Source organism: Cydia pomonella, chromosome 3 (assembly GCF_033807575.1).
Source record: "Cydia pomonella isolate Wapato2018A chromosome 3, ilCydPomo1, whole genome shotgun sequence".
Classification (NCBI taxonomy): Eukaryota; Metazoa; Arthropoda; class Insecta; order Lepidoptera; family Tortricidae; genus Cydia; species Cydia pomonella.
This window is the reverse complement of record NC_084705.1, coordinates 1,846,667-1,858,757: the sequence shown is the minus strand read 5'-3', so window position 1 is coordinate 1,858,757 and position 12,091 is coordinate 1,846,667. Positions and strand designations below refer to the sequence as shown.

At 36.7% G+C, this 12,091-nt stretch overlaps 1 protein-coding gene across 2 annotated transcripts in view; it reads right to left on the bottom strand.

Annotated features, from left to right (window-relative positions):
* Positions 1-11,947, bottom strand: part of LOC133515750 (adenomatous polyposis coli protein-like) — a 91,327-nt gene extending 79,380 nt beyond the window's left edge. Inside the window, exons 1-3 of one of the 2 annotated variants that reach the window (XM_061848329.1) lie at positions 11,831-11,947; positions 8,213-8,292; positions 7,559-7,644 (exon numbers count right to left, since the gene is read on the bottom strand). In XM_061848329.1, coding sequence (XP_061704313.1) covers positions 7,559-7,644; positions 8,213-8,282 — 156 coding nt within the window. In that variant the 5' untranslated portion in view covers positions 8,283-8,292; positions 11,831-11,947. Of the gene's footprint in view, positions 1-7,558; positions 7,645-8,212; positions 8,293-9,950; positions 10,013-11,830 lie in introns of those variants that run through there. The other variant, XM_061848328.1, reaches the window with a different exon arrangement.
* Between the last annotated feature and the right edge of the window lie 144 nt (positions 11,948-12,091).

The window sequence follows — 12,091 nt, the reverse complement described above, 5'->3', positions numbered from 1 at the left end:
CGCTTACTATCAGGCGGATAGCACGCTTATAAAAACGCCGTGGCATAAAGTGTTGAGAATTGAGAATTAAAATTGTTCTTTATCACATTGGATAGTGACTGCTGACTGATACACCTACTGTAATATGGCTATTAGCATCTTTTTAGTGATTAGCAGTAACACAATGGTATACTGCGACATAAACGCATAATGCTTGTGTCAGCGCATCCTAACATGCGTAAACAACTTTATAACTACCCCACTCTACTCATAGTGTTGTGTTCCTGCTGGTGAGTAAGGTTGCCAGAGCTCAACGAGGGGCGGGAGGGGGTTAGGGTCGGTAACCCGCATGTAACTCCTCTGGAGTTGCAGGCGTACATAGGCTACGGATACTGCTTACCATCAGGCGGGCCGTATGCTTGTTTGCCACCGACGTAGTATAAAAAAAACTACATCTTTGAAGTATTATTTTTGCTCGAGAATTTCTAATTCACATCACTATACCATTAACTTATTTATTTAACAAAACGCCATGCAATGCATGCCAGCGTGAGGAAATTGAATTTTCCTCGTATTCCACGTTCTATCTGTTTAACGCCTGGCTGGTTCGACCCCCCGCTCTCACGCATAGGGCATATCTTAGATATTATAAAATTATATGCTTTATTCCTTTGTGATAAAATTGAAAATGGAACGTTTCTGTGAAATTTTCAGCATGCTTTGGCGTTTGGAGCAGCTCAAACATCTGGGGCTTACAGTGCTATCGGAATCATAATGTACTTTGCTATTAGATAGATATATACCTATATTTAGCACTATTTACGTATTTTTCCCATATAGGTACTAAAATATTAGTACTGTTAAGATCTGTAGTACAAATTTCGTACCAAACTTAATACAAAATAAATTGGGTACTAAATCATACTGTAATTTTTAGTATCCGGCATATAGGCGACCTGCATTTTAGAAATAGAAGTATAACTACCATACCAGTACCTACTGATATGACATGATCATTAGACTTCGACTATCGTGTCCTACGGCATGATGAGGCCGCTGGATTAAAATATTGGCCTAAACCGGCCAATATGTGATAAATAATAAAAAAAAATTTGCAAAGAAACTTTTAAGCAGAAAAAATGTATCAAAGTAGTTATATTCACGCCAAACAGAAACTTGGTACGGTTCTGAAGTTTTAGCATAGTTTGTCTTGCCTGACAGTAGATTGGTGATTAAATTAGTAGATTAGGCCTTTGCGTGCCGTAGTTGCTTGCCGGCCTATGTTATAGGGAGCGTGCATGAACTGTAGGAGGCAGCACAGGAGCCGTCAGACTTTTGGGGCGAGGCGTAAATGTGAAGTTTATTGTTCCGATGTAGCCCACAAGATGGCAGAACCTACTATGCACGAGAAAACATGTGACGTGTAAATGTACATGTTTATGGTTTCGATTCAGGCCACAAGATGGCAGACCCTCCAACGTGCACGGTCCCTATAGTATAACAACGGGTGTGTAGAAATAAATATATGTTGCTAGGTAACAAATCAAATCATTCATTAGAGTCATTTTAAATAAATTTATTCAAATTAGAATAAAATGAATAGAATAGAAAAACGTTTATTGCAAAACCATCTACATCAAACCATCTAAAGTAGGTACATAAACTCGGCAGCCACGGGTAATAACAACAAATATATTTACGATTTAAGATATTGTACATAATAATTAATAACTTTTGACCTAAGAACCTTTAAAAATCGAATCTGATAATTTTGCTTCGTTTGCCAGTATTTATTAATAAAACAATTTATTTATTTGTCTATAAGTACCAGAGGCTAGTACCATAGTACCTATTTGTTTTGACTATGAAAGACATAATATTTATGCGTTTTTTTTTCATGAAAATTTCGCTACCATAAACTATAAAATGGCTAAGCATAAAATGGCAACACGACACGAATAACAAGATTATTTGCACCTTATACTCAAAGACATACTCACTTGCCTCTAATATTTCCGACATAAACATACCGTTTAAGAGAATTGAGATATATTTTCCAATAATCACACATACCTACAACATAATTAAAGAAGTCAATGGAATCCGAAATATCTCTCTCCCCCCCATCCTTATCTTTTACACTGTATTAGAACAAGACAGTGTAATGTCTCGGCGATTTGTAGTCAGCAAGGTGAGCTCAGGGGGAGATGGCTATTATTGCGAGATTAGATTTGCTCCCCTGACTTATGGCAGGGTATTCATGTCAGAACTCTGTATTTCCAACTCAAAGACCGTCAACGTCATACCAGTACTAAAGTGGAGTTCAATGGAAAAGGCAAATAATGTAAACAAATATAACAGATATTGTTAGCGGGTCTCTATTGTTTCCCATAAAGTTTTAATTCATAATATAATGTACTGTTTGTCCGCATTTTCGTTAGTCATAATTTGGTTTTTCTCAGAAACGTCTAACTTATCAGGATTGCCATAAAACAAACCTAACCTATATGTAGCCGCCGTGCAGGTCAGGATGTCGACAACTCAAATAAAACTTCGATTGATAATAAAGTGAAGTATAATTTTCCAAAAGGTACTGGTTTAGAAGGGTTCTTGCCAAAACGGTTCGATGTAGAAAAGTGGGTGTTGATAGTATGGAGGATGATGAAAGAGTGATTTGCAATATATGATCAGTACAAAAAGGTAGTTTAAATTTAGATGCTTCTAATTGGCCGCGATACAGAATATGTGGAGCGCTCCTATTGGTGCTTTTAAAAAGCCTCCGAATACTAGCCAAGCCCGACGGCTGCGTTTAGCTACTGCATTGATTTTTATACAATAATAAGTTGCATTCGCAACACTATATATAGGATAACCTTGTGAAAATCCTGAAAAGTAACCGGTTTCCGTTTTTTTTTCCTTCAATACTTCAACTACATACTTCAACAATAACTTCTCGGCATGTTTCTATTTCGATTTATTCTTGTAAACCTAAAAGCTACCTATATGCATGCGAAGTTTCGTCCTTTCTGGATGGGACCATACCTCCATACTAAATCGAGCTAAGGAGCCGCACTACATTAAGTTCTGTATATTAATTTTCATCCCACTTGCTCGAAAAAGATCTTATTTCATGCAGGTGTGCTGAAGGACAAATGCCTATTTTGTTCCCGCGGGAGTTATCGATTGTGAAAAAAAAAACTATAACTTAGCTATAGCTTTTTTCTTTGATTATGTCACTTATTCATACAAACCAAGTAGCATAAATGAGTTTTACTTTTAAAATACTGACGTTTGTAATTTAATATTTTTGGTTTATGTTTAAAATTATTTAATTTATAACATTTTAACAGCCGATTAAAATATTTTTACATAATTTTCAATCGTGGCTGAATGCCGAATAGGTTTGTGCCTACGATGCCTCACCTTCCAAGAAATTACAAAATGGCGGACGAATGTTTGATATGTCACAGTATTTAAGAATTATTTCGCTTAAAATTTAGATTTTTCTTCGCAAGTGTCATGAAAATGTTTAACTCCGGGGGTAAGAATATTGCAAAATCGAGTCTTTAATTCCCTCCAGCCTGCGGCTGTCTGGAATTATCACACTCGTATCCAAAATTTCAATTACCCCCCTCGTTGCACAATGTACTATAAATCATTCATGCTCCGATATCGTTATATCGTAGGTGTACCTTGGTAGTTTATTTATATAAATGTTTTTTTCCATGTACCTAACACGGTAATCATTTTGTACGAGAATCTCGCGTTATTCGTGTGGTAATGGTGCTTAAATATCCTATTATTATAAATAAAATTCCACCTTTAAATCAACATTTTGTTATCGACACAAAATTATGTCGACACCTATGTAACCCTCGACACCATTTGTATTAGACGACACATTGTAGCGAGGGGCGCTAGACAAATGGAGAACTATTCGGATATTTCTATCGAATTAGGGGAGTATTGAACCGATTTAACACCATAGTTTCGAGTAATGTAAAATACATGTGTATTGTGTGTAAGTTTAAATGTATATTATGTCACCTGTTCGGGGTGTGCAATAAAGAGCATTTTAACTTAAATAAAAAAAATCGATAGCTTAAGTAGTTCTCGAGATATTTAGTGATATGACAGACAGACGGATGATCAGAGTCGCACCATAAAAGGGCTCCTTTTGTACCTTGGTATGGAACCCTAAAAACCATACACCAGGGAAAAAGAAAACTAAGCAAGCAGCTTTGGAGCAACATAACAATCAATAGTTTCAAATGGAATTGTTAGTTTTAAATGCACCGATCGAAATATCTCCCCTTTCCACATTAGGATTACTAAATATGTAAGACAAGGACGGCGATTATTATTGATTCGTATGTGGTATAACTGACCGGTTGTGACAAATGGAGGGATTGGAGGGTTGGAAGTTATTTATTTTTCTGAAGTTATTTAGTTTTTGACAGGAGGGGACTTGGTAATGAAATGTTTGTGTATTTAGGTCGACACGAATAAGCATTATGGAATATAGCTACTTATTTTGAGTTTACTTTTGCGTACTAATGCCGCTGTCAAATCTTAGACTAAGCCAAATAATATAATTAATATATTAAAAACCTAAAACAGACTTCCAATTCTCGATTGTTTGCAACAACTCAACGAGGGTGCGGAGTGTTAGGCTCGGCGACGCGCATGTAACTCCTCTGGAGTTGCAAGCGTACATAGACTACGGAGACTGCTTACCACCAGGTGGGCCGTATGCTTGTTTGCCACCGACGTAGTATTGCAAAAAAAAAAGAAAAACAACTAATGATCTAATTTATAGAAATGAAATTTGGTTTGGAAATCGGTTGAGGCCCGGGGATGCACATAGGATAGTTATCATCATCTTACACGCAGGTGAAGTTACGGCCAGTAGCTATAGTTAGTTCTCATATACTAAGAAAAATTCAGTTTATATTCTAAGAGTCATCTAAATTAATACTTTTTATACTATAAAACCTAAATAATTAATGAAAATTGGTAAGTGTCTCAGTAGACAAAAATGTTTAGTCTTTTCTATGGGAGCGCGGCGGCACGTGATTGGTAAATTTTTGTTATAGTTAACTACAGCGTATCGAAATGAATCTTACAGTTGAGTGGGAGCCCATACATGAATTATAGTTTGGTATACGAAATCTTAATTCAACCATTACAGTCGACGAGTACAGACACTATTCTTAAGCGTTTTTCAATAACTTGCAATAAAAAGACACGTCAAAATTGTTTACCTTTAATGAAAAATAAGTTTTTGGCAAAAATTTCATTTTTAGTACAAGCTTTTATCGCTGACTGTATTTTTCTTTCCACAAGTCTTTCCACAACTAATACTCATCGAGAAAATTCTAAAAACCCGAAACACAATTAGGTTACGTTATTTGATCACAGAGTTCTTATGACCACCTCCTGTCTCCATCATCAGATCATCTCGATGGTACGATGATATTACAGTGTCACCGTCGTCGTCGACTTACATATGTATGCAAATTTTCAGCTTCATCAGAAACCGGGAAGTGGGTCAAATTTAACTTGCAAGATTTGATTACAGACCAAAAGCTTGTAAAAACGAAATATAGTTCATAATATTATAATCAGTGCAGGTGACTACTAACGGTCGTTACCTCTCAAATTAGCTACATTTTATGATTCGATCATTTAATCCATATAGGAAACACCCTATGCCCTACTTTAAATATTCCAATCTTCGATCGATTATAACAGCATTATATAATACATCAGTTAAATAAACATGCTACAAAGCAAAAACCAACATTTCTCGTCACTCATAAAAGTCGCTAACTTCGACAAAGTTACACGCTCCCCTCACGAAAATTAGAAAACTCAACGTGTTCATAAATCTTCCCTCAAATGGAACATAATGTTAAAAAGGTAAATGTATTCTTATTTATGTATGACAACGATATTCACGCCAGTAGGGACGAGTCTGTTTAATATACACCCTTTGCGTTTTATGTCATCAGAATCGGCTTAGTGTTTTCCCTACAGCATAAGTTTAATTTATATGCATGCAGTGGGAAACACATACAAGTGCTGGTGGCCTAGCGGTAAGAGCGTGCGACTTGCAATCCGGAGATCGCGGGTTCAAACCCAGGCTCGTACCAATGAGTTTTTCGGAACTTACGTACGAAATATCATTTGATATTTATCAGTCACTTTTCGGAGAAGGAAAACATCGTGAGAGGAAACCGTACTAATCCCAATAAGGCCTAGTTTACCCTCGGGGTTGAAAGGTCAGATGGCAGTCGCTTTCGTAAAAACTAGTGCATACGCCAATTCTCGTAGCTCGGAGCTCAAGTTTCACATACAATGTATGCCTCTCTGTGGCGATTGAAAAAGTTGCAATTTACTTATCCACAAGAGTCGCAAAGTAATTTGATGCAAATTTTGAGTAGTTTCCTTAAGTTGGCTGATAGATAGATAGATAGACTTTTAAATGAGTATTTTGAATGATAAATAATTAATACCAGTCATTTGGATTTGATTTGATTTCATTTTGTTTGATGTTTTACATTAAGTATTTTACTCGCGTTGGCGTGGTTAAAATCCTCGAAACGCTCAAGATTCCACTTTTCGAACCACTTTCTACGCTCGTGGTTTAATTTTGGAACTTTTCGTTTGCTCGGATATCAATCACGCACAATCGGATATCAAGGCACGAGAGGTTAAACAACAACTTTGCCACCTTGCATAACAAATAACTATTGTTATTTTGTTCACAGAAACATCTTGTAGTCAATGTAGTGTTGCCGATTTCGAGAATATTCTTAATGGAGTAATAAATTGAAGAAGACCGGGGAACTTTCTCACTTCTAAAAATATCATGTATACACATCACTATAAAAAATATCACATATACAAAACATGTATACACGACCTAACTGCCCATATATTAAGGTAGTGTATACATATTTTTGGCACTTTGTCCGTATATTTTTTTTGACGTGACTGTCCCTGTCAAATTGACAATCTATAATAATATCTTGCACGTCGATGCGGGCAAAAATGGAAGACTTATGGTTCTACACTTCTACAAAATACGATCTTAAAACGTCAACCTGAATCTGAATAGATGACAAATGCAAACTAAAAGTCATTTGATCCATGTATTATAAATTATTTAGGTTTGAATGTCGTTTTGTAAGCGATTATCACTTGGTTAGGCCCCCTGATGATTTAACCTTTTGACCGCCAAAGACGTCATATGACGCGCGCGGCTACAGCCCAATATCAACCTTCATGCGTACCGACAAGGTTCACGATTACGCGCCGCGTACGATAGGTGTGGCGTTCAAAAGGTTAAAGGATTCCAGTCGCGTATTTCGTCTGTTGACTGTTTCCTTGCGGAACCGCAGATCGATATTCCTTCCTTGGGGGTCCCTTGTGACTCCGACCCGACCTACGTTACGTTTTTCATCCTGCGTTGAATCGAAAATTCAATATCACATCTTTAGGTATTTGCGTTAGAGCTTAATCGTTCAACAAAAAAGTACCTAAAAAATTGACTGCTGAAAATATGCAGACTTACCTTTTCATGCCAGTCGCTCTGCGGGCCATCAGATGATCTCCACGACAAGTCGTGAAGCACGAGCGACACTTCCGTTATAGAACAGTCTAGAACAAATGGATATTTGAATTAGATGATGAACAATTGAATGACTACAGCAGAAGTCATTCAATTGTTCGTCTGCGCTTTGCTTACCCCAAGCAGTAATGCTTGCAGTTAAGCAGTAAGTGTTCAGAGCGAGAAAAAAAACGTATCAGGCATTAAGGAGGAACCGGAGGAACAATATGATACCTGAAGCTATACATCGGTGTTGTCAAGCAATGAGAATTCTGTACGTAGCACTATTCTAGGTCAGTCACAGAATTGCTTAACCGACTACGGAAAAGCCTAAAAAAAAAGGGTTATGATTATGATCAGCCGGCCTAGCCAAGGTGACAATCGCTATCGCTTCGACAACGAAACGCTTTATGTCTCTCTATCACTCTTCCATATTAGTGCGACAGTGACAGTTGCGTTTCGATTGCTACGGAGCGTAAGCGATTTGCACGTTGGTACGCGGCCTGGTCTAAGTTTTCAACTTCTTCACTTGTTGTTTTTGTAAAGGCAAGTTTAGGTATTTAAGTCCCAAAAGCTTTTGTTCTCGTATGTTCTCATTCTCGGGCAATATGGACTCACCTATGGAGTCTCGCAGTGTCTGGGAGGGGGCAGGGAGCGGAGCGCACTCAGCGAGCCGCACCGACGCCATCGGCCCCCGCCTGCAAGAGATACATATATTTAGTTACAGCGACTCTTCGCTGACTTTCGTTCTACCTTATGTAAGGTTTGCAATAATGCAGTAAGGTTTGTTGTCGGTTGACAGTGTTGACGATGGTAGCTGCTATTATCCGAAGACGTAGGGTTCAGCGGCGGACTTAGCCATTACGAGGCTCCGAGCGCTGATCTATGGCCCCAGATAAATGCCCCGCAACTTCTGCCAAGCATACCCTTAAGATTGCCGGGACTTCTGGAGTTACCTGGTATTCTGTCAGTTCTGCCACCATATAATCGCATTGATAAACTATGACTTATTTTTTAAGCTTACTAATAAACACATGCTTGTAAAACGATTCTACACTCGATTAAAAAAATGGTTGACTACAAATGCCTTTTATGACATGTCAGAATATTATAATACCTAATGATTTGAATTTGAATTTAATTTATTGGATGTCTGAATTGTGTTGATTATTACTATTTTATATTGTTATATTTTATATTATTTCATTTGATAATTATGACATGTCAGAATATCATAATAATGATTTAATTTGATTTATTGGATTTTTGAATTGTTTTGATTATTTTTATATTGTTTTATTTTACTATAATTGAATTTGATTATTATTATCTTAATTGTACTTAAATTGACATCAACCTAATTATATGTTGTATTACCTTTTGACATGTAAAATTTGTAATTTTATCAATAAAGGAATATGAATATGAATAAACATTGACGACCGGTTTGGCATAGTGGGTAGTGACCCTGCCTACGAAGCTGATGGTCCCGGGTTCAAATCCTGGTAAGGGCATTTATTTATGTGATGAGCATGGATATTTGTTCCTGAGAATCCTGAGTCATCGGTGTTTTCTATGTATTTAAGTATTTTTAGTCAATTTGTGTAATAATGTCCTATAATATTTATTATTTATTTATTTATTATTTAAACATTGCTTTAAGTACTAACTTACCCATACCCAGTTACCAATGTATGTACGATCAAATATGATAAGCGATAGTTGTCGAAAATCTACCTCATACACTCCTAAATTAACCACGCAGTCAAAAACGACAATTTGTCTAATTTTACCGTCATCCGGCCGAAATGAAAAACTACTCCAGTGAGCGACTATTTTTGTGCGAGCGACTGATATTAATTGTCCCTTTAAGCTTTCTGACACCGCTTGATATGAAGAAACGGATGTTTATCACGTGATAAAATCGTGACTCGCCTGCATGGGAATTGATCTTCACCTTTTTATCATATTTCATCCCTCTCCACAGGAGTGGATGTGAAATAAAAAAAATTGCATTGGCAAGGTGTCCACCTATTGCCGAAAATAGAATATCTGGATTTGCTCAAACATTCGTGTGCATCACTTTTCTTTACATTGCAAACGAAAGTGACGAAGATGTGCAAAGGACACATGGGTACCAATTTTCATGATGATTACATATTTGATATTTGGCCGAAGAGTAAATCAATATAATTACTTACTTAATACGTAATATTCGGACGAATACAAACTAGCACTTGAATACTAGAGGCATTTTGTATTCTATAATTTCTATAAGCCCTGATTCTTACCTTTATTCACACAATGAACCGGTTACTGACTTGCAAGTAAAAAGGATTAAACAGTGGTCACTTACTTCGGTCCTCTACTCGTAAATGTAATCCGAATGCACACTTCTATCATGTAACACAGATTTTTTCATAAAGAACAATGAAATGCAGTGTGATGCACCAGGAAGTATAACACTGCCATGGGCATAATTAGATTAGTGACCTGATTAGATGTGCAAGCTTGAAATACACTGTAGAGGTGTGCACCGCAGCAAGTGCAGCAATGAAAAAGGTGTTGTAATGACAATGGGGTACAACTGTCTCGCTCCTATTACTGTTTCATCTCTGTTTGGCCCAAGATTTAACTGGTACAGAATACCTTCTGGCATTAAGAGGATATATTAGCTGAGCCCCTTTTCAGATTTGAGAAACTTTGGTAAATATCTCCGTCCCGCTGATGGTGCTTAAAATTAGTGTGATAAGGCCAACTGCAGCTCAGGCGAAAAACCCTGCATATAAATCTCAGAAATCGAGGTTTCGTTCTCGAGATTTTCCTCCTCCAAAACAATCAATCGTAAAGACATTTTGGGTATGGAATGAGAAAGAAGATATCTGTGTCTGACCGTTTTGATTATTGCGTTTATTGATAGCTATTTTGTATGCTAGGCGTCTGTCTATGCGCATTTATTTGGCCGTTTTTAGCACTGTTTGAAGTAACTTAGTTAAAAAGCAAAACATTCAGACACTGGTAATATTGAACTCATATTAAAAAAATATATATTCATCTAAGGCCACAATCCCGAGGAAAATGTTGAGAATGTTTGTATGGAAAAATGACTACTAATGTATCCACTTAAGTTCACCTTATGCACAACTTTTACTGTGCAATATACAGCGGCGGAGCTGCCTTAGGCCCCAGGTCCTGTGGTAAGTACTAGCCCCCCTTTCTCAGCACTCATCATATAGACTGCTGCTCCTAAATGGGGGCCAACTTAGGCTTGGGTCCAATCGGGTAAATTAATAAATGGGGTTTCCGGTTAAAGTATTTCAGTCAATTCTATGAATAGTGGCAAGTTCTTGTTGTTTTTTGGAATTTTTTGACCTTGCAGCCACAGCTCTGGTATAAGTACTAGAACAAAAATAACAAATATCCTCACCCACATCGACATGCAAAAATGGAGGTGGGCAGGTCACACTATAAGATTCAAGATAGAAAAGTGAGCCAAAGAATTCTCATGTGGCACCCTACAGATGGCTAATGATTGCAACTCTCAATAATACTATGGGAAGATGAAATAATACTCACAGTGGGAGCACTCTGAACACAGTTGGCAATAGGGAAGAAATACTGGAGGGAATTGGAGGCCTTTGCCGACAGGCACACTGAACTAAGAGATTTCATATAAATATTCAAAATCAATTTACTATCAAATTATATTAAATTAAACTAAGATACCAATATCACATCTAAACAGATAGTCTATGAAGAGGATATATTACTTCTTATTATAATGTCTTATAGGAAAATAAGGGTTTAAATAAGGCATGTAACAAACCATTTTTTGTTTAATAAATCTATATGGGTTTAATAACATTCAAACACAAAAACACAGCAATAATGTTAAGTTATTAATATGATACAACGTCATAGATATTACAGAGCAAGCACGAGATAAAGATCTGCATAAATGCGGTACTTGGTCGTTTATCAACATTGGCAGGTAGTTTTACTTTTAATACTCATAACGATATTACGCACATTATAACCCAAAATTTTACGTATTCAAAGAAATACGCTTGAAAAGTATGTAAAATCATAATAAGAGCTAAAAAACGGCTACGAAACGGTTGAAAATTATTAAAATCGTACCCCAACCCAAGGTTGACTGATACGAATCGTCTTAGTATGTGTCGTGTGCATGATCAAATTTACATTTCTAGTCAATAATAGCTTACGAATACATACCATTTTCACGAAAACCATCACCGGTCTTGTTGTTTCTAATTAATTAGAATACAAAGTCACAAAAATATCAACAAATCTCCCACCCACAACCGCTTGCAAATTCAATGTGAAGTAGTGATGCGACACATTATATCTGTCATGATAAATCGATATTAATATAATACGCATCAACTTTTTTCTACGTTTGTATCGGTTAGCTAATTATTTTATTAATATTGTATTTTGAGTAAAACCGTTTATTCGCATTTAGCAAACATATAT